A 22,866-nucleotide genomic window follows, 5' to 3' on the forward strand; every position below is an offset into this window, starting at 1 on the left:
GCCAAGGAGCAAGCCAGAAACGACAGTGCGATGATGTTAGGAAGAAACCTTAAGAGAAACCAGACTCAAAAAGGAATCCCGTCCTCATCATCTAGGTCAAACATTTCGATTATAACTTAAAATATTACTTGTTTATCACTTGATCGTAAACATCTTCATTTTTGGTTTATTTTATGTTTGAACTCTTATATCCATAAAACCACGATATTTTCCATCGATCTGAAAATATTCAACTCCAGGTGTAATCATCAAAGATGTTATTCCATATCTTGAAAAATGTCTGTGCTCACAGGAAAAGTTAAAGGAGGTAAAATGTTGAGCCATTCTTAATGATTGAAGTAATAATGTGTGAATAATTTAATATTCTAGGAAACTGCTTACTAAGCTGTCCACTCACAACATCTTGAGCAATACTGACATGCAAATTAGTAATCACAAGCCATCTCATGGTTTAGTTCCAGTTTGATTAATGCGGTATCGTTATCCGTTTCCCCAGCACTTTATTGTCCCAAGCCAAGCGTTAATGCGTATAAAGGCCACCACTTTGTCCCAGTCCCTCTCTGGCTGCAGATTGTCTGGAGTGACTCATACTGTAGGATGAGTCAAGAAATAATTTGTTTTCTTTACGTCAGCACATGTTTATGGTGAAATTGTCCTGAATTTTCCAGTTAGATGAGTCGACTGCTATCAAGGTGCATCTGCAAACAATTCTGTGAGCAGTAAAGATCCTCAAACCACAAGCAATGTTGCCCAATGAGACAAAGTGGCTCATACATCAAGGCCCTGGAAAAATCTTCTCTCCAACTGTGTTCTGTGAGCTGTTATTCTCAAACGGTTCTTCCTGAATACAAAGATAGAATCAGACTTGTCTGTGCTCTTCCTCTGGGTTGTGCATTTATGTGGTCGTGCGAGAGAGACAGATAGTGAGACAGAGTGTGCGTAAGTCTGGGTCATGGTACGCACTTATCTCAAATCTTGCAACAAAGAAACTCATGTGTAGGTGTAACATATGCTGGAGACAATGGGGGGAAAAACTCCAAATTGCTCAGAATGCTTTCCAGGAACATCTGTTTAGCCATATATAGTGTGTCAAGGGGAATAAAATGTCTTTTCTGTAATTAAATTCTTGTATTTGGACATTTGGGAATGACACAAAAGATTTTCTAGGAGCTGTAAACCTGAATGTTTGCATTACACATGGCTGCACAATCATATTGTATTATTAATTTATCCCAAGGAAGCTACAGTTATTATATTATTCCCCATGTAAATATAAAGTGAAGCTACAGATATGTTCCCCACATCATGAAAGTGATAAGATCTTATCTGCGTGGCAGACTGGGAAACTGATTATCTGTTGACATACCAAGCAGGTGTGTGCAGATGTTCACGTAGGGATCTGTCTTATTATCAGCCTTCAAATGCTGCTCATAGCTTTATTTCTGACCTCTGGCTAAGATAGACAGAAGAAAAAGCTCACCCTCGGGAAGGGATTATAAACCCTTAGCTGAGCATGTGATGTCAGGTCTATCAACATGGAGGTTCAAACAGTAACAGTAAATATAACACCATAGTTTCTCCACTAAACATTGTGTGGTTGTGAGAAGATAAACACACCATAAAATAATCGCATATATTACTAACATCAGCTGGATTGCTAACAAAGACTTTCATGGCGTCTTCTTCTTCACTGTGTAGCTGAAACCTCACAGCGGAGCTCAAACCTGACATTATTTTAAGTCCCGTTTTTTCCACTTTTGCCTTAAGTGCAATGTAACATATAACATGAACAACCGCAGAAAAGCGTTACAGACCAAACTGCAATTTACGTAAACAAGAAGGCAAAAAACAGAGAAGCCTCAGATTCATAAGTAAATGAGATTCCTGTATTTTACTGAAGGAATAATAGAGAAAAGACATGACGGTTGTGTCTTTGTGTTGAGACCTGCTGGGAAGAAATATCCTCAAGTGATCAATTATAATTCGATTCAGTTTGCATTAAAAGCTTTTTTGAAGCATTACCACATGTGATTTATGGAGTTTGTGTATTAAAGGATTAAAGATAAAGGGAATGTCACAACTGTAGTGAACAATGTATGGGGGGGTGGAACATTTCCTCTACTGGTGTATTAGGGGAGATAAAAAAATCCTTATTTCCTGTGGTGGCAGTAGTTGGATGAGGCGAGCTGGAAGGACAACAGTTCCAGTAACTGCCGTGTGTGTGTGTGTGTGTGTGTGTGTGTGTGTGTGTGTGTGTGTGTGTGTGTGTGTGTGTGTGTGTGTGTGTGCGCGTGCAGGCCATTTCAGTACCATACTGATAAACCCAAAACAGAGCTCGAGATTTGGCAGATTACCTGATGATCCTCTGTATGCTTTAATGGTCAAATTCAGTATGTACTAAATGCTGTGATTAATTGTGTTAGTTGTGTAAGTGATAAACAGGACATGTACTAACATTTAGGGTGATGTTACATGCATCATGTGTTTATGTTGAGAATAGAGGTGTGATGTGTAGCTTTCCATGAGTTAACATGTAGACTAAGTACAATGAAAGTATGAAAGTACAATGTGTTTTTCCACATATCTCAGTACAACAGATCAAGTGCATTAGAACAGTGTGTCCCAGATTAGATTGTATGGAATCCGTTTGTAAAACCATCATTATTGAAGTGCTTTGAAATTTCAATTTGTTTTCATTATTAGTTGTGTGTTTAAGATGCACTCTTAACTAAATATGAGGGGTTTGTTTAATAGTCTTCTGTATGAAGGTTGAATTTATTTTAGGATTCTACATAGAAACTTAGGGTTTTTCACCCACAAAGAAACACTGAAGAACACTTTAAGGGTTCTATGTTGAACTGTTTCTCCATATTCCCAAAACCTTCCTGAATTCATAGTAGAAGCAAATCGGACAGTAAACAAGCCAAGGATTTTTTTTTTCTCTGTTTGATATCTTATAAATGGAGGCGTGTATGTACTGATTTATTTTGGTCTTGGCTCCCGTTCTGGTTGTTGAATGACTGTTGTCCCAGGATGATTTGTAGTTCCTGTTTATGCTGGCAGAATGAGATATTAGGGGGTTGAGCAAAATAAACAAGATGAATTATAGTGCTTATTGTAAAAGGAGCAAAAATGGAGCTCAACTTCATGTTCTTCACTGGAGTTCACTTCCATATAAACAAGGTCAGATTGGAGCAGCTGCTTTGGAAGTGGTCCAAGAGCATGTGTGAGAACCAGTCTGATGAGGAGATGATGAGATTTGGAAATCTTCCGATCAGAAATCAGTAAACTGAATGCACATCCTGACCTTTACAATTCACTGCAGTTCTGTCCAGCTTTGAAATCCTTATCACCCCTCAGGGATACTTACCTCATCATGCTGCATGTTTTGCAAGGTTTTTACCCCTTGTTATAGTTCCACATCTCAGAGACACATAAAAGCAGGTCTGTGATTGCTTTCATCATTGCTATATTACAGTTCGTATGGGAAAAAGGTAAATTATATCGATCAAATATCTCTGTAGGTATGACAAAGAAAATCCCCCAGAGATGAGTGTATAGGCTTCTGAGATTCTCTACATGTATAGGTCTAGATTCTGACACGGGGTCTGTCCAATCATCCCTTTTTAAACAACAACAACATATTTACATATTATTTTGGATGTACTTGTTATGTACATCTTATTTATAAAGACACTACTTTTGTCAATCACACTTCTCTGTAAATATAAGGGGAATCCTACAGTTACGTTTACATTTCATGCATCCTTATCCAGAGTGACTTTGTACAGAGTCACTTTATACAGCTGAGGGTTAAGGGTTAACCCGATTCGTACACTTCACCACAGTGGGTTAGTCAGTAGCAGTATGCCTACAAATACATCTCTACAGTAGTTGAAGAGGTAGTGTGTGTATATCGGTAGCCTTTTATGTAGAACAGTAGCCATGTACGCAATCTTGGGGTGAATCTGTTGGACTCAGCTGACTTGAAGATTGGATTTCGTAACATTGTTGGTTTGAAAGAAAAGCCCCTTCCCACCACCACAGTGTTTTTGGCCTACTACATTCCAGCCTGACTAATCTCATTAATGATACTGTGTACTTCAGCAGTAATGTCTGCTCTCCCTCTCCTCCCACACTTCCTCCACTCCTTCCTTCCTTCTCTTCCTCTAGCCATCACTCAATCTCAATTTCAACCACACCCATTCTTCTCCACTCCTATCTTAATCCTTATGTCTTTATCTCCCTCCCTCCCTTCCATCATTTATAGTCTGCCTCTTGGATAAAGAATGTAGTAGCTATCGTGTACCGAGCCCAACCGTACTGCTTTTTGGGTGGATCAAGCTCAATTTCAGCCAGCCTGAAACCCAGAACTTCAGAAAGCAGTTTTCCCAATGGATTTACCTGCAGCATCTGTATTGACGCTTGTCTGTGTTTACTTTACATCACTTTTTGGGATTGGGGATAGGCCTCATGTTTTACATTATACAGGGTCTCACACACACAATGCCCTGTATTAAACTTAATATGACATCAGGCAGTGTTCATCCTCTGGAATGTTTAATGCTGTCTGAATAGACTAGGTATTAAATGCCACTTCACACACATCTTTCTGAAATTATGGGTAGGTTGTGTTGTATTTGGAGACCTGCTTCAGCAAGCGAGTTTTATATAAGAGTATGTAATGTTTCATTTGGCCTCGAGAAATATTTATACTTCCCTCCCGCCAAGCCAGTCTGAAGATTACCTTTATGGCAATGAAGAACCTAAGAACCTAATCTCACTCAGTGATGGAAGTCCACTCGAATGTTAGGCCATTCCTAATTGTCCTGTAAAATCCAGAAAGAGACAGAGAAAAGCAGGAAGGACACAATTCTTGGGATTGAGGGAGAGGGTGTGAGAAAGCAAGCCTTTGCTGAAAATGAGTGCATAAGTGTTGGCCCACGAGATGGAATCTAGTGTGTTTGTTCTGGCATAAAGCTCCCCTGCTGCAGGCCCCCAACCCAGCAAGAGTGAAGCACACTGTGAAAAGACTGAGGAAAGCCTTACATTGGGAAAAGGGGAGCTTTGAGGGAGTTACAAATGGACAGAATAAGGCATAATGAAGAAGGGATAATGCAGTGAGGAGAAAGGCCTCAAGAGTGAAAGGACAATAGAGATGGAAGAGAAAAGGAAGTAGAAAGTTTGCGTTTGAAACAAGAGTTACTCGTAGTGGAGACCTACTTTTGTGGCATTAGAACGACTGATGGTCATTGGAAGGGAAGGCAGTAATGGATTTTGCCCAGAAACAGACCCGATGATGATATGAATATATTGGACATGTGGAAAGTGGGTTAAACTGAGGGTAGGGTGTTAAAAACGGCAGACAGTTATTTACTGTGAAGGACAGCAGTCTGTATTTCATGTAGACTAATTACATAAACAGACACCATCTAAGGTTTTACTTCAGCAGTAGTTGCCCATTTTCCATGCAATCAATCATGTTAATCTTGTGTATATACTGTAATATAATATAATATAATATAATATAATATAATATAAATTAGGACTGTTTAGGACACACTATGCATTTTGATAATGGCAAAGGATTGAAATTTGTTTCTAAGCAAATTAAATTTATATATTTTAAATGTTTTTTACATTTAAAATATAAAGTCATTAAGTCAAATTGTGAGAAACAGCTAACAAGTGCTGAGCCTATTTGCAAAGCATAATGTAATGCCTTGGGTGGTCTGTTTCTATCGAAATACTGTGATAGTCAGTGCATCATTCCATATTGCTTTATTGAATTGGTGAAGAAAACCCCTCTATGTGCTGTGCAGGTGTCCAGACTGCTATTGTGCTGTATATTTGTTACACAAGATTGATTTCTTAACTTGCAGTAAGTAAGAGAGCAGAGAACTGAGCTTCTCATGAATTACATGTACAAATCCTTTTGCATGGGTATTTTCTGACTTAAGCCAAGACATTTGGAAAATCAGTATAATAATCAGAGCCCACCTAGCAACACACACACACACAGACACACACACACCACACTGTACATAGAGATCATAGAGACTTAATCTGAGACCAGACATCAGAGCTTCTCCTGGCTCCTATCTTTTTCCCCCCTCTCCCTCACTCATCCACTTTTTACATATACTTAGGCGTAAACTGCACTTTCCTGGAAAACAACACAAATATGCATCAAACCTGACTTTTGCGTCATACATTAGTTTCTTCAGTGTGTCATACAACCAAAGTTTAACACAATCTGATAACCTCTCACGCATACACACACCAAGTCCCAAACCAAGGCCAGCACAGTGAGATCTTCTGGCCTCAACCCTTTTCCTGTAGCCAAACAAACAGGGCAGCACAGGAGCGGATGTGTTCAAGGGGGGCTGGAGAAACTGTAGCAATGGGCCATTACATAAGCATGACTGTCAGAACACACACGCGCGCACACTCACTCACTCACACACACACAGAACTTGCCCAGACCATCTGATGTGAGCCTACCACTGCTTTGCTTTATTTGTCCACATGAAAGATCAAAAGTAACCCCAATTTCCAGTTCTCAGTGATGTACACTCCTTACTGTAAGTGCAAAACCCATCTCTCTCTCTCTCTCTCTCTCTCTCTCTCACACACACACACACACACACACACACACACACACACACACACACACACACACACACACACACAAACACACAGTCAACAGCATGAGTTTTTTTTACCCTGTAGCTTATCTGTCACTGTAAAGAAGCATTTCCTCTGCCCCTTCCTATCACACCACTCCCTTCCTTTTATCCTCTACACGAAGAGAGGAATTGTAACGGGGTGAAAGGGAATAGTGGCAGGCCTGTGTGTATGAGTGCATGTGAAGGTGATGGGGATGTTGCCATATTCCTTAATCAAGTTACTGTTCTTTGTTGCAGGCCAGCACACCCTGTACCCCGGCCCCATCCTCAGATTTGGTGAGTTAAATTTTCGTTCATACTGTATAGTATAGTATATGCCTTGTGCCCAGTGGTCACAGATTAGGCACTGGACCCACGGCCAGGATGAAGTGCTTACTGAAGATGAATAAATAAGTGAATAAAATTACATTTTAGGAGTTCTTGTCTGTGCTAGATGACTAGTCTAATCCCTTCACTTCACTTGTTTTGGTTATTTGCTTACTTTATTTTGATTCTAACTTTATTTCCTCCCTCTGTTATTCAAGCAGATGTGAAAAAGAGCTCTATTAATTGCATGTTTGTTCTCAAATATTTTTAAACTCTTGATTTTTTATGTTTTCAATTCAACATTTTTTAAACATCTAAGAATCGACCAAAATGTACAGTACATTGTTGCTCCACAGTCAAAGTAAAAAAGTTTGCCATGCCTTGTTATTTTGGTGCTACCTTCTATCATACACCTTTTGTACCGTTAGTACTGTATGTTCCTTTTATCTAATAAAGTGCATGTAGCGTTCTGTACCGTATGTACCTTAATCTATACGAGGAAATTTATGATCTAGTACTTTTTTCAGAGAGCAAAGGACAAAGCTGTCTTATAGACATTTTCTGAAAGAGTTTGACAGAGACTTACTTCTAAGGAGATCAGCGTTGTTCCTTTTGGAAGTGATGACAGGAGAAGAGACTCCAAGCTACTAGAGAATTTCAATTATTCATCCAAGTGATTTTTCTTCCAGATTTTCTCTAAAGTCTTTTAGCATTCAGTAAAATCGGGGCCAAACTAAACACACATTCTTGTCTGTTGGTTGTGTTTATGATGTCTTATCCTGCTTCTCATCTACAGCAGCGGAGAGGAACGACCTCCTCACGACACATTCAGCATCTGGTAAGAATGCTCTTAACTTTCGTTCTTTCTCGATGTATTTGCACAACCAGATACAGTATGTGTGATAGTCACACATAATAATAATAATCTAATTTTGGTTCATTTCTTCAGGGCTCAACCAAATCTCTGACATACACCAAACCGAGGAGTACTTTACCCAGGTAAATGTTCCAGAGTTTTTGCTATGCAACAGAGCAGTAAGACAGAAAGCATTCTTCAGCAGCAGACCTGCATGAGCCCTCAAGCCAGTTACTCTTTACAAACATCCTGGACCATAAATTTGTGGGTTTTATCTGTGGAAGGAAACTGCTGAAGCTCATTGAGCTAATGTGTTTTGGCTTTGAGTGCGGAGTAATATGGAGGGAGTCATCGCTCAAGCATGTGACTAAGCACTTGGCTATTTTTGCTGGAACAGTCTGACAGCTTGGATGTTTCATATCAAAATCCACTCCACATGACTTGTGCACCAATTCAACACATTACCAAAAACTGAAAGAAGACTGTTTGTAATTTTGTGGGCTGGAAGCATAATGCATTCCGAACTCCTTCTCATCAATAGCTGGATCCTTATCTCTACCTTCACCGCCCGTATTTATTACCAAAGCTTCTGTTACAAATGTAAAGAATAACAACAATGAACTCTAAACATCCTTCTTCTCAGGAGTCTAAGTGTGGATCGGGTGATGGACAGGGTGATGGAGCGCCACTACGACTTCGACCTCACCTACATCACTGAGCGTATCATCTCTGTCTTCTTTCCCCCTCTGCTGGATGAGCAGCGTTATCGCCTCAATCTAAAAGAGGTGGCAGCTATGCTCAAGTCTAAACACCAGGACAAGTTTTTGGTCAGTACCTTTGGTTCTACAATTCAGTACTTAGATAAATTAAAGCATTTACTTTGCAATTATAATGCATACTAATTCCTCGTCTGTCCCGTACAGTTACTAAATTTGTCTGAGAAAAGGCATGACATCACACGACTTAACTCCAAGGTAGACTTACTGGACTTTTCATTATCCCTTTACAAAGGAAATAGGTTTTGACATAACTAAGCTCATTTCTCTTGTTCTCTATCATTATCATTCCATTCCCATCTCTCTCTGTCTCTGTCTCTCTCCCTCTCTCAGGTCCATGACTTCGGCTGGCCAGATCTACATGCACCCCCACTAGACAAAATCTGTTCCATGTGCAAAGCCATGGAGACATGGCTGAACTCTGACCCCCAGCATGTGGTGGTCCTGCATTGCAAGGTCAAAGGTTATAAATGTCTTGAGAAAGTTCGCTTAGGGTGAAAAGAAGCGGTTATCAGAAACCACAGACTATCTTGTTCAAATGCTAATGTAATAATATAGAATATAATAAAAGGAACTGCAAATATGATTCATTTCATCTAGAGCTAGTTTATCCACTCATGCTTTGTTTTATACATGTCTTCTGTTAGAAAACCACAATATCCTCCTATAACCATAGTTTAACAACTCAAATGTGCTATTTAAAAATTACGTTTAGGTAACATTTATTATAATTAAAATCTCCTGTAATCAAACCTAATTATTCCTTTCTAACAAGCTCAAACATTTCTTTTTACAGGGGAACAAGGGAAAGACAGGAGTCATCGTCGCAGCATACATGCATTACAGCAAGATCTCAGCAGGGTGAATCTCCATTTTAATTCTCCACACAAAACTGATATTTGATGCATATAAAACATCACACAGGATAGAGATTATAACTGAGTAAAAGAAAATAACCCAAAACAATAATATACTGTGTTCCAGAGTAGTTTGGAAGGAATGGATATTTTAATATCAAGTTAATATCAATATCTGATGCTACTGAATGGCACAACAATAAAGGTGCTTATCGGCAGAGCACGGTTTTTAATCCTGGTTATGCCATAAGTATCTATAGCAGGGCTTTCACTACTAGACAGCTCTAACTAGTGAGTGTACTTTGGTGGCAAATAAACTGAAGGAGAATTGGGATAGAAGTCCAGAACGAAAACAAAACCAACAATCAAATGGGTATCTCTTCTTAAGTACAAGCATACAGTGTACTCAGGAGAATAACTAAGAGGTTGAGACTTGGGTATAAACATTAACAACCTCGTGTGTCATATACTGTATACTTGATATGTATGTCTTCATACAGGGCAGACCAGGCTCTCAGCACACTGGCAATGAGGAAATTTTGTGAGGACAAAGTGTCATCTTCTCTCCAGCCTTCCCAGAACAGGTGTTTTTTCCTCATATGTATGGTTTTCTATGTGGTTTTGCTTTTTTGTCTTATCCAGACCTTTATATACATTACAGACATTCTGTTGTACTTCTCCCACTCTCTCAATTAAATTTGGTTATCCTACATGACCAAAGGTTTGTGAACACCAGAACATCACACTTGTATGTGCTTTTTAAACATCACATTCCAGATTTAGTCCCTCAGTGATATAATAATAGACTTCACTCTTCTGGGAAGGTTTTCCACTAGATTTTGGAACGTGATATGTGGATTTGTGCTCATCCAGCCACTAGAGCATTGGTGAGGTCAGGTGAGGAGGACTGGGGTCTAGTCATTGTTCCAGTTCATTTCAAAGGTGTGCAGATGTCAGTGCTCTAGTGCAGGACATTTCTATTTAATTGTGGTGTGACCTCAACTTTGTGGCAACATTTTGGGGAAGGTACACATATTGGTGGTAATGGTCGGGTGTCCACAAACTTTAGCCCATATAGTATACATTTATTGGCATGAATGTTACAACCGTTGTGCTCCCTCCCTCCCTCTCTCTCTCTCACTCTCTCACTCTCTCTCTCTCTCTCTCTCTCTCTCTCTCTCTCTCTCTCTCTCTCTCTCTCTCTCTCTCTCTCTCTCTCTTTACAGATATATATACTATTTTGGTGGACTTCTCTCAGGGGCCATAAAGATGAACAGCAGTCCACTTTTCCTCCATCAGGTCCTCATTCCCACCATCCCCAATTTTCATTCTGATGGAGGTGAGTCCTTAGCTTTATATGAGTATCACGTTGATGGGAATGTTTTAGTGTTGGCGTGTGTGTGATTGTGTGCTCACAGTGAGAGTTAACACCGGTTTGTCAATAACCACTCCTCGTGAAAACACGCACATCCAAACAGAGCATGTTTGTTTTTAATCTGTTGCAGTGGAGGAGATGGTCCTGGAAGCATTTAACACATTCCTCCATCAGTCTACCTTGTTCTCAATGTTTATCTCTCACTATCTTGTTGGTCTTTTTTGTATACAGGGTACTTGCCCTTTATGAAGATCTATCAGTCCATGCAGCTGGTCTACACTTCTGGCATTTAGTGAGTCATGTTCAAATTAGGCATTTTAGTCTTAACTGAATTACCAGCGTATGCAGCCTGTCATCCTGTGTCTGTGTTATCTGCAGTGATTTGCAGGGTTCAACAGGCAGAAAGCTGTGTGTGACCATCGAGCCTGCTCTGTTGCTGAAAGGAGACATTATGGTGTGTAGCACTAATCTTACCATAACGTAATCACTGCAGCCTCGTCTCAGTTTACAGCCTAACAGAACATAAATGTGTATGCCTTCTTTCTTGGCACAACTAAACAAGTGTGCATGTCTGTCACCCCTCATTCTCTAGGTGAAGTGCTATCACAGACAACTTCAGGCCACTAGGGACACAGTGTTCCGCCTGCAGTTTCACACCTGCACCATTCATGGATCACAGCTCTGGTTTGGGAAAGGAGAACTTGATGAAGCTTGCTCAGGTACACCAACCATTAAACAGTCAATTTGGCCATCCTGAATGTTTGAATTCCCTCTGTACTAATTTTCTATTATTACACCGTGCTTTCCCGATTTTATCCCGATTAAGGATTAAGACGATGCCAAAATATTCTGTGTGAGTGTTCAGGAAGATCCTCAGGGGAGCCGTTTTATCTGCAGTATAAAATGTAGCAGGTTTTAATATCTGCCCATAATTCACTGTATCCCACTTTAGAGAATTCACAACATCCACCCACCAAATCTCGTCTCTGTGGATAACGCCTGCCTATAATTCCAGGATGATTAAGATGACATGCTTCCTATACATTCTTTCCTGGCTTTGTAGCAGGACTGTTGAATAAACTTGAGCCTCACTTGTCAGTTTTATTAATTTTTTAATGTGACATACATAATTGTCTATACATTCATTGTGTACTTAAGCACAGATGAACGCTTATAGAGCAAATCTATTGTGCTCTCTCCTGTTTTTAAAGTGACCAACTTTTTAAATATCTCACTGGTCTCTATAGATGACCGATTTCCCTCTGATGCCACTGTGGAGTTTGTCTTTTCTTCTGGGCCAGAGAAAATTAAAGGTATTTTGGTAACATTCAAATTCTGCAAAAGATTTGTTTTTTTACAATAAAAACATTATTGCTATCTTTTAATGTCACAAAAGTCACCATATATTGTACAGAGGACTGAATGTGACTGCAACATTGCTTTATTCATGTATTCACATACACTACTAATGCAATGATGCAGTATTAAAAAAAAACTCAATAATTATGCTAAAATATGACACAGATATGTTCAAATATTCATTTGGTTATGGTTGCTCAGTATTATTTTAAACCCTTGAGTGGTTGTAGCTCTGTGGAAGGTGATTTTTTTTCCTTAATCATATTGTTGGGAAAACTAAGTAATACAAGAATCTTTTTAAAATTCTTTGAAACATGATCATAGCGTGTAAATACAGTTATACTTGTTAATATGTTCAGTTTTTAAAGTGATCCTGTATATGGTTTAGGGCGGGAATACCAGCGGAATGACCCAGCAGTCACAGTTGATTATAATACAGCTGATCAAGTGGTACGCTGGGATTCTTATGACAACTTGAATCACAGACATGGAGACAATCAAGATGGTACTGTATAAAAACCTTGTATTTTGGCTTTCCATTAACTTTCTAAACTATTTTTGGTTAAATTATATTCTCATCAAAGTGTTAATGTCAGTTGAATTGTCATTCTTTAGATATTGCACACACTCGAGGGCCTCTGGATGGCAGTCTGTATGCTCAGGTTAAGAAGCGTCGTGCTGCTTGTGCTTCCTCTTCCTCGTCCACCAATGGTAGTCCAGGGAAAATGTATGATGAGAGACAAGGTCATCCCCTGTCACTTAGCACAGATTCTGGGCATTCATCAGCTCCACCTGAACGTCTTGAAGATTCACCCAGAAGACCACCACCTACTCAACAAGAACGCGAGGAATTGGAGCAGCTTCTTGGAGGGATTGAGGGAGAGAGGACTAGCAGGAATCGTGATCGGGAGACAGCAATTTTGGATGATGGAGACTCACTCCCAACAGAAAATACTGGATCGCTGCGCTTGGCTCGCTCATGTTCTTGCCGCATGGGCTACAGATCACAGCGATGCTCTGAATTCCATCACTTACCCAACGGGTACTGCTTGGACCACTCAACTCCCAGCAACAACCACACAGCAGTATCTTCACCAAACATGTTAGGTCTATGCCAACACCACAGTGGTCATTCTGTGCAGACGCACCAGCCTCTCCCACCTCCAGACCTGCTGTGGGACCGACAGCAAAGCACTCAGCACTACCTGCATGGTCCTTCTCGGCATGCTTGCCCTTATCCATCCCAGGAGCTCTGCCCTCACCCTCATTCACTTTCCCCTAGTGGAAGACTGCTGTGTCGATCAGACGAATTCCTCCCGTACACCCAGGCACAACACAACCATCCACACCACTCGAAAGCACCTGGACCCTACCATGATGTGATGCTTGTAGACAGCCTCCTACCACCTCCTAGCTGCCCATGCCGGGATTGCTGCTTGAGACGAGAGGACTTTCACACTTTACGACTCGACAGAGGTGAAGTGTTGCACTGGGAAAGGGAAGAGCTCAATCGAGATGGTGGATTAAGGCGAAGCAGAGGACCAGATGTTCCAAGACAGACAGAAGTGCACTGGGAGCAAGAGGCAGGGTTAAGACAGGGTCGGGAGGTCTCACTACATTGGGACAGGGACAGAGAGGCAGAACTACAATGGGAGCGAGAACGAGAAGCTGAGTACTGGCACAGAAGAACTGCCTTGCCACCATATGGCCCCTCAAGTCATGAGCCTGCTTTCGCATTTGACCCACTGCCCCAGGGTCACCCTGCATTTCCTGAACCCTCAAGATCACTCAGTCATGCCCACCTGGATATAAAGTATAGCAGTGGCTCCAGTAGCTACCAGACAACTCACCAGATGTGCCCCTGCTCACCCTACCAGCCCTCGCCTTCTGAGAGTCGTGGCTACGCTTCAGGATACCAGTCAGACTCCACGTCTCCACTGCCTCATAGCTACTCCTCGTGCTATAGCCATACAGACCCCCACCAGCAGCACTACACCACCAACACACACTCAGGTCAGATACCACAGAACTCACCACCAGCATGATAAAAGCATTTCATTAGGATTTTTATTTGAAACAAAATAGGGTGTTTCATCCATTTTGGTGCTGAACTGATGTTGTTCCAGGGCCAATAAAACATTTTATAATACATCAGAAGTTAGTCTGTACAATGTAGAAATGTGTTTCTTTTCTTTTAAGAATATATTCATGACATCTACTGAGTTCTTAAAGCTATGCTTAGGAGCAATGCTGTACTCTCCTGCTTTTTGGTTCCAGGTGAGAACGTAGGATGGCGGGACCATATTACCCATGGTTCCTTGAGGCGGCTACATCCTGAAGCACATGGACCATCCTCCACCCCCTCAGATATATCTGGACCACCCACTCCAGTCCACACCAGCAGCCCAACGCATACACAAGAGAGGTAACTGAGCTTTTCGCTGAGAATAATTCTACATAGTGGAATAATTGAATTAAATTTTGTAAATGAAATTGATAATCAAAATAACAGCTTTTTTAGTTCACATTCAGAACTGGTATTGTTAATCTTGTTATTAGTAATTTTACAAACACCCAGAGGATATATAAAATGTAAAAACAAAATACTACATAAATCAGCTATAGTTAAACCACTGAAAAATTGCATTTTCCTGTGTCCAACCTGATCTCTAGCCCCAGTCTGAGTGTCCGGGATCAGGAGGCCCGATCATCAGAGATGAGCACAGTCAGCACCTCACACCAGGAGAGAACAAACCCATCTCTACAGATAAATCTGTCAAACTCTGGGCCAGACCCTCATAAAGTTGGAAGTCCATCCACAGAGCCTCCTAAATCATGCATGTCCATCCCAGAGAAACACTGCATCCTTCCTCAGCAGCTCACTACACATTCTCCTACTCAGCAACTCACATTACATTCTTCATTTTCTCCTCAACAGATCTCTACACATTCCTCATCTCCTCAACAGCTGTCCCCACATTCCTCATCTCCTCAACAGCTGTCCCCACATTCCTCATCTCCTCAACAGCTGTCCCCACATTCCTCATGTCCTCAACAGCTGTCCCCACATTCCTGCTCTCCTCAGCAGCTCTCCCCACTTTCTTCCTCTCCTCTGTATCAGAACACTACACACTGCTCCCCTCCTAATCAAAACTCTCCACGTTGCCCACTTCCTCTACAGAACTCCGCACAATGCCTCCCTCTGCAGCAGAATGGCACAAACGGCCCAACTCCTCAACAGCACCTCGCACACCACCCACCTCCTCATCAGAACTCCACACACTGCCCACCTGCTCAACAGAACTGTGCACACTCCTTACCTTCTCAACAGAGCTCTGCACAGCACTCACCTCCTCAAAAGAGCTCTGCACACCACCCATCTCCTCAACAGAGCTCTGCACACCACCCATCTCCTCAACAGAGCTCCGCACACCACCCATCTCCTCAACAGAGCTCCGCACACCACCCATCTCCTCAACAGAACACTGCACACCACCCACCTCCTCAACAGAGCTCCGCACACCACCCATCTCCTCAACAGAGCTCCGCACACCACCCATCTCCTCAACAGAACCCTGCACACTGCCCACCGCCTCAACAGAACACTACACAGTGCCCATTTCCTCAGCAGAGCTCTGTACACCACCCAGCTCCTCAACAAGACTCCACACACTGCCAAGCTCCTCAGGAGAATTCTGCATGTTGCTTGCCTCATCAACAGAGCTCCACACACTGCTCTCCTTCTCCACAGAACTCCACACATTCTGCTCCTGTAATAACAACAACCGACACTAACCAGCAAGCCCCAGTGTCTTCTACCCATTCTGCCCCAGCATCTCCCACTAAGGCCAACCAACAGCAGAGCACTAGCCAGCCAAACAAGGAAGCCAGTCTGCCTCCCTCAGCTTCTCAGCCAATCCAAAATGAGGCAGTATTACCCACCGTTTCTCCTCATTCTTTGCACCAGATCGACCAAATCCCAATATCAGAGTCTGTTCCAGCACAGCCTCACAGCAATGGAATGCCATCAATTTCTAATTCAGAGACTCCCAATTTATCTCCTTCTTCTCCTGTTTTACCTCAACCACCAATAAGTAGTCTGAATGGCTCTTCTTCTCCTGAACCCCATGTGCCAGGCTTTGCCACTCTGGGCAGGAAGTTAATGTTGGGTACAGAATCCACCTCTGATGCTTACTTGACTTCCACCTATTCCCTTTCTCCAACCACTTACCCTCTTATTGACAACACTATCACACAGCCTCCTTTGCCAGAGAAAAGACGACAGGGTACCCAACCAGACTCACCCAATGGAAGGTCAGGCACCTTAAGATCATCCATGAGTCATTCCCCCTCTGGCCAACACCATGTTACCTTCTCACCAGTGGTAGGAGCTGTGACTGTACCAGGTGGGCAGAATGATGGGCTGGCAGAGGGTGAAACTGGCAGCAGGGTCAGTGTGAAGTTTGTGCAGGACAGCTCCCGTTTCTGGTACAAGCCTGGAATCTCCAGAGAACAAGGTTAGTTAGATGGCACAATGCATCAGAGGACATCCCTTAGTTTTTAGACCTATAACTTAGCAAGGCATTTAGACTTTGGGACAATTTTATTGTAGTTCATTCAAATTACAACATGATTAGTTATATGATGATGTAAATGTAAATAGCATTTTTCTTTTTTGTTGATGATTCATGCAAAAACAAAACAAACATAATTTTAGAATTTCCACTGCATGTTTTATGTTAGCTAGGGCTAAAAGTACAGAACAGCTGACTTAAACACTGTCTTAAAATCACTCTTGTTCTGTCCCCTTATCTACAGCCATTGCAGGTCTGAAGGAAAAGGAGCCGGGTGCGTTCGTCATCAGGGACAGTAACTCCTTCCAGGGGGCTTATGGTTTGGCCCTCAAAGTGGCCTCACCACCTGCCAACATCAGCAGCCATTCCAGCAAAGGTAGAGCATTATTTGAGTGTGTGATGCTTACACATTCAATACATCCATTTACTTCTACAGGAATCTGAACATGTACAAGAATAGGAGTTAAATAGTAGGCAGGATTGAAATAGTTCAACTAAATCTCAAGGGGAATAAACTTATCTATGAATATTCAGTTGATCTGTTGAAGCGTTTAGTGCAAGAGGTCTTCAGAGGTTTAGTCTTAATTTTGTGTACATCTGGCCATTTGTGAGCTAAGGTCTAAGTTTGTCTCTAGCACCCCCAGTGGGCAATGTAAACTGACACTGCACAATTACATTTAAAACCAACACACCTATCAGCAAATAAATAAATAAATAAATAAAGTTATGCTACCACCTGTATATTTGTAAAACAAAACTCTTTGGGCTTTAAGCCCCAGTACTGCCAAGCTGCCACTCTTGGGCCCTTGAGCAAAGCCCTTATCACTCTACACCACGGGTAATGTATCATGGCTGATGACCTTGTGCCCTTACCCCAACTTCCTAAGCAGGGATCTGCAAAGAAATGAATTTCACTGTGCTGTAATGTATATGTGACAAAAATAAAGGCTTCTTCTTCTTCTTCTTTCTTCTTGACCCTTCTTCTTCTTCTTCTTCTTCTTCTTCTTCTTTCTTCTTGACCCTTCTTCTTCTTCTTCTTCTTCTTAAAAGAATGTTTTACTATCCTTTACAATGATATTAAAAAACTAAAGATTGCACTGCCCTTCTATTTATTTATATGTAAACAGCATGTTTTTATATTTTCATATTTTCTAGGAGATCCTATGGAACAGCTGGTGAGACATTTCCTAATTGAGACTGGACCAAGAGGGGTGAAAATCAAAGGCTGTCAAAATGAGCCTTACTTTGGTAAGCACATCTCAAAACAACTGACATGAACACTGATCAAACTGTGTTTAACACCCCTTTTATATTTTACTAAACAGTTTCTCCAAATCTATACTATTTTTCTTTTGTGAATAATTAAAAATACATCTGGAATACAATTATGGATATTTTGTGTGTTGAAATAATAGCAATCAAAGTTAACATTGTGTGTGTGTGTGTGTGTGTGTGTGTGTGTGTGTGTGTGTGTGTGTGTGTGTGTGTGTGTGTGTGTGTGTTAACATTCTGTGTATCTGTGTTTCACAGGGAGTTTGTCAGCGCTGGTATATCAGCATGCTATTACACCCATCTCTCTGCCCTCTGCTCTCCGCATCCCTGACAAAGGTACAGGCAGCGCACAGTAAAGATGTTTGATGGAACTGATAAACACAAAATATCAGCAGTAGGAATGTCATATTGCCAATGAACAACACTAAGCACAGAATATGCTGAAATCCAACTAACAATAAAACACACAAAATGTGAATTTCTGTACAAATGATCTTTAGGCTGTAAAGAGTTGAATGGTTTGATGGAGTGAAGATATAAAAGTATTAAACATCTACTATAAATCTATAACCAGTATTAACACCCCCCCCCCCCCTTCAGATCCCATAACAGAGATCCAGGAAGTGCAGTCTGTCAGCAACATGAGCACAGCAGCAGACTTACTGAAACAGGGAGCAGGTAAACACTCTCACATCTTTACCCCTTTTTCTTATTTCCTTGCTTCTTTTACTTACTATTATTCTTTCTCTTCTTATTCATTCTCTCTTTTTCATTTGATCATTCCTTTTAATCCTGTTGCTTCTCCCTTAATTTGTTATTTCATCTGTGACATTTTCTCCTCCAATTCGGTCACACACCAGAATTATGCCATCCCTTGTCTTTTCTTTTGTCTATTTTCTTTCTTTCTTCTTGCTCATGCATTTTTCCTCCATTTTTTTCTTGGTGTTAAAAGTTTCACTAGTTCTCCTACTCAGTGTTCCTCTCTCCTCAGCATGTAATGTGCTGTACCTGAACTCGGTGGAGACTGAGTCTCTCACAGGACCACAGGCAGTAGCTAAAGCGACAGGCATGATGATGTCACTAAGCCCTCGGCCTTTAGCCACGGTAGTGCACTTTAAAGTGTCGACACAGGGCATCACTCTGACTGACAGTCAGCGCAGGTACGCTAACTCTAACAAGATCAGTTTTTGTTTCATCTGTTGTTAAAATATGCTACCGTGCGCACACGCATTTTATAGAGAGTACATTGTTTTGTTAATTCCCCTGTTTGGTTATTTATTTGTGACTGATGCTGTTTTTCAGGGTTTTCTTCAGGAGGCACTACCCAATTAACAGTGTGACTTTTAGCAGCGTTGATCCACAGGACAGGAGGTAAGTGGTCATTATACACACTGTTCACACACTCACTTATTTATTGGGGTTAATATAGTAACCTTGAATTATTATCTGGGTGTAATTTAATATGGTCAGTCATTCAGCATTCTTTAACATGTCATGTGAAGGGCTGCTTTCTAAAACTTTATATGAATTGCTTGACTTTCACTCATGATTTAGTATACAGTGATGATCTGTCAGGTCGAGCATGAACCTTCAGCCTGGTCTGTGTGTTCTGTGTTAGCTTTGAAGGTGTGTAAATCTATGTAGACACATTTACTCAGCTTGTTGTGCATGAAGCCAAAGTTAACCAGATTCCCAACTCAACACAGTACAAAGTGGAATAAGTTACTGATAAACCAATATACTTCTAATGTGCAGGTCCAACAAATTATGTGTGTGTGTGTGTGTGTGTGTTTTTTAATGTGACAGATAGCATGTTTGTGTAGTTGTCTGCAGCTTTGTGTGCACGTGTGTTTCTGAGTGTTTGTCTCCGTCTTCCTCTGCTATAGGTGGACTAACTCAGACAGCACGACATCTAAGTAAGTGCTCAGTGTGTACGTGTGTGTACGTGTGTGTTGCTCATGTGCTTGGCTTCATTTATGTTTTCTACCTTTTTGCTCTTCTGAGTTGAAACGCAAGAAACATGGACATCTTCCGAAATTTTTTGATTTTACTTTATATTTCTAGCACAGTACAAATTGTGGTCAACTTATTATTGATGCAATTATTGGGACCCTTGTTGAAAAAAAGAAAAAGAGAAAAAAACTTTTAACATGTCACACGTTATAGACCTCCCTGTATTTGGTACTTTGTGGGGTAACTTTCCATTACCAGCATCACAGCACTAATTCCTCACCTAACACACTTGAGCAGTTGCACTCCGATTCCCCCCACTGTATTTTCCAGCCTCGACACAGAATATCTCCAAGGTCCTCGCTCCTCCCCGGTGAACTCTCCTTCTTGAGTCACCCCATACGATTACAGTGATTTTATGACCAGGGACACTGATGGCCATGTCAGAAGCTTGACTTGAGTCACCCTATACGATTACAGTGAGTTTAAGACCAGGGACACTGATGGCCATGTCAGAAGCTTGACTTTAGTCACCCTATACGATTACAGTGAGTTTAAGACCAGGGACACTGATGGCCATGTCAGAAGCTTGACTTTAGTCACCCCATATGATTACAGTGATTTTAAGACCAGGGACACTGATGGCCATGTCAGAAGCTTGACTTTAGTCACCCCATATGATTACAGTGATTTTAAGACCAGGGACACTGATGGCCATGTCAGAAGCTTGACTCTGTGTTAACAGAACCGTTTTTCTGTGGATTCAGAAGCACATGCTGGATCATTGTCCTGCTGGAGTTTCAGCTTTTGCACAAGCAGCCATTTACCCTCTACAACCTCCAGAACATCACAGCTCACTTACCATATTAAAGAGTCAGGATTTGGCTCCTATTCTCTATAATCATCCTCTTTTATGCCACTCTCACCTCGAGAGCTTCAATTTTGTCTCATCTGATCCTGGCTGTAGTTCATGTTCCATTAGTGTCTAGTGAACAACTGTAGCCTTAGATGAAACTAAAAGCTTCTAGGTTTTTGTCTCTCCTGTAATTTTATCTCATGATCTAAGGAATCACATGAAAAAGCATCATTTGACAAAAGGGTATGAGGGCATTTTATACTGTAACACAAAAATGCAGCATTGTTCTCTAATGTGCTGGTGAATCTACCTGCAAGTCCACGATGCTTAACCACTTATCCCTTGGGAATAAATTGACTGGATTTATGAATGATTTAATAAGTGTCCTAATTGAGTGAGTTTGCAGTGACTCTGTACAGGGCCATCTGTCTCTAATCCTCACTTACACTTCTGCTTTTACCTTGTAGAGTGTTTGGGTTTGTAGCTAAGAAACCAGGCAGCGTGGCAGAGAACGTGTGTCACCTGTTTGCCGAACTCGACCCGGAGCAGCCAGCCACTGCCATCGTTAACTTCATCAACAAAGTCATGTTGGGGCCACAGCAGCGCTAGAGGAAGAAGGAGGCAGAAAACAACAACACTCCCTGCAAGGAAAAAAGACTTGTGGTTAAAAAGTGTACAAGTTTCCAAAGCACTGAAAACTAGTTTGTTGTGAAGATAAAGTGCTTCAAGACCAAATCAAAGTGAGTCCAATAAACCGTGACACACGTCGTATATAAATACACTACAAGTCATAATCATCGAGGTAGGAATATTACTGAGCACTTGCTTTCTTTTATACATGAAAAGTGTCTTAGTGTCTTAGAATATAACAAAGCACATGCACTCGGAAATACCAAATATCTCCACAGCTGACAATCAACAGACTTTCTGTATGTATTTTATTAATCAGCTTTAAGTAGTTGAATAGCGACTAGCTGCTATAAGTGTCTGATCAGGGACACGGTATAAGAGAGTACAAAAGAATGTTTGAGAGAGTCCGAGATTTACTGGGATTTAAAGGTGGTGTGAGGAAAGGAAGTGCACCGGGCATTCAGACGGGTGTGTGAGGTGCAGGCATACAGCGGTGGTAACAATAGTGTAAATAGGTTCATCTAGAGTCGTATAAGGTTGTCATGTTTTTCAGACAGATTGACGTTTCATGTAGAAATGAAGTTAAACAGACAAAAGGTTTGATCATAATAAGCTTTCCGCTTCCACTGCTGGACTCGACATTGGTCATTTTATTGCAGCATAATCAACCTGCTGAGAAAAATACAAGTTTTTGTTTTGTTTTTTAAATACACAGCCCTAAAAAAAGAACGAAAGAAAGAAATGTATCAACATTTATATATTAATGTAATTCATTTTCATGTCTTAACCATGTTCCTGTAAAAATGGGTTTAAAGTTTGAACTAAAATGCTTTGCTCGGCACTCATATTTATTCAGCTTTATTCAGTAATGATTCAGACGTCCTGTATTTTGTTGCATGTATCAGAGTCATTACGGCTTTCTAAGAGACAGACATGTCCGACAGCTTTAATATATTGTACTCTGTATTTTCATGTCGATCGTTGTATTTAGTAATATATTCACTCAGATGCAGCTCAGAAAGTAATTAAAATACTTAATGGAAGGAAACTTTTCTATTAAATGGATTTGTACACTGCTATTTTTTCAATATAAGCATAAATGAATATAATAAATATAAAGCTGTGGTACCAAGTAGATGTTTATTTTTTGTCATATAAGTGTGGAGTTTATTTGTAAAGCCAACATTTTTAATGTAATCAGTCAATCAGTTGACTTGGCCTGCTTCTAGCAAGTAAACAAAGTAGACTTGTGTTTCCAAGGAAATATTTACTTTCAACTAAAAACAAATGAAACGGTGAATATTAAAGCTGCCAAAGGCTTTCGGACTCGCAAAATCATCTACAGATTTTCTTCAGGGTTTCTTTA

General features: G+C 40.9%; 1 protein-coding gene across 4 annotated transcripts in view; it reads left to right on the forward strand.

Annotated features, from left to right (window-relative positions):
- Window positions 1-22,633, forward strand: part of tns2a (tensin 2a) — a 38,409-nt gene extending 15,776 nt beyond the window's left edge. For 2 of the 4 annotated variants that reach the window (XM_047807283.1, XM_047807286.1), the window contains exons 4-28: window positions 6,927-6,965; window positions 7,792-7,833; window positions 7,945-7,994; window positions 8,495-8,678; window positions 8,775-8,825; window positions 8,961-9,083; window positions 9,424-9,488; window positions 9,985-10,068; window positions 10,711-10,823; window positions 11,091-11,151; window positions 11,238-11,313; window positions 11,452-11,578; window positions 12,107-12,172; window positions 12,607-12,723; window positions 12,834-14,231; window positions 14,496-14,643; window positions 14,892-16,735; window positions 17,037-17,168; window positions 17,948-18,040; window positions 18,323-18,400; window positions 18,665-18,742; window positions 19,056-19,224; window positions 19,367-19,435; window positions 19,951-19,980; window positions 21,338-22,633. In XM_047807283.1, the coding sequence (XP_047663239.1) occupies window positions 6,927-6,965; window positions 7,792-7,833; window positions 7,945-7,994; window positions 8,495-8,678; window positions 8,775-8,825; window positions 8,961-9,083; window positions 9,424-9,488; window positions 9,985-10,068; window positions 10,711-10,823; window positions 11,091-11,151; window positions 11,238-11,313; window positions 11,452-11,578; window positions 12,107-12,172; window positions 12,607-12,723; window positions 12,834-14,231; window positions 14,496-14,643; window positions 14,892-16,735; window positions 17,037-17,168; window positions 17,948-18,040; window positions 18,323-18,400; window positions 18,665-18,742; window positions 19,056-19,224; window positions 19,367-19,435; window positions 19,951-19,980; window positions 21,338-21,479 (5,379 nt within the window). In that variant the 3' untranslated portion in view covers window positions 21,480-22,633. The remainder of the gene's footprint in view (window positions 1-6,926; window positions 6,966-7,791; window positions 7,834-7,944; window positions 7,995-8,494; window positions 8,679-8,774; window positions 8,826-8,960; window positions 9,084-9,423; window positions 9,489-9,984; window positions 10,069-10,710; window positions 10,824-11,090; window positions 11,152-11,237; window positions 11,314-11,451; window positions 11,579-12,106; window positions 12,173-12,606; window positions 12,724-12,833; window positions 14,232-14,495; window positions 14,644-14,891; window positions 16,736-17,036; window positions 17,169-17,947; window positions 18,041-18,322; window positions 18,401-18,664; window positions 18,743-19,055; window positions 19,225-19,366; window positions 19,436-19,950; window positions 19,981-21,337) is intronic. The other 2 variants (XM_047807284.1, XM_047807285.1) reach the window with 2 other exon arrangements.
- The last annotated feature ends 233 nt before the right edge of the window (window positions 22,634-22,866 follow it).

Source organism: Tachysurus fulvidraco, chromosome 23, assembly GCF_022655615.1.
Source record: "Tachysurus fulvidraco isolate hzauxx_2018 chromosome 23, HZAU_PFXX_2.0, whole genome shotgun sequence".
Taxonomy (NCBI): domain Eukaryota; kingdom Metazoa; phylum Chordata; class Actinopteri; order Siluriformes; family Bagridae; genus Tachysurus; species Tachysurus fulvidraco.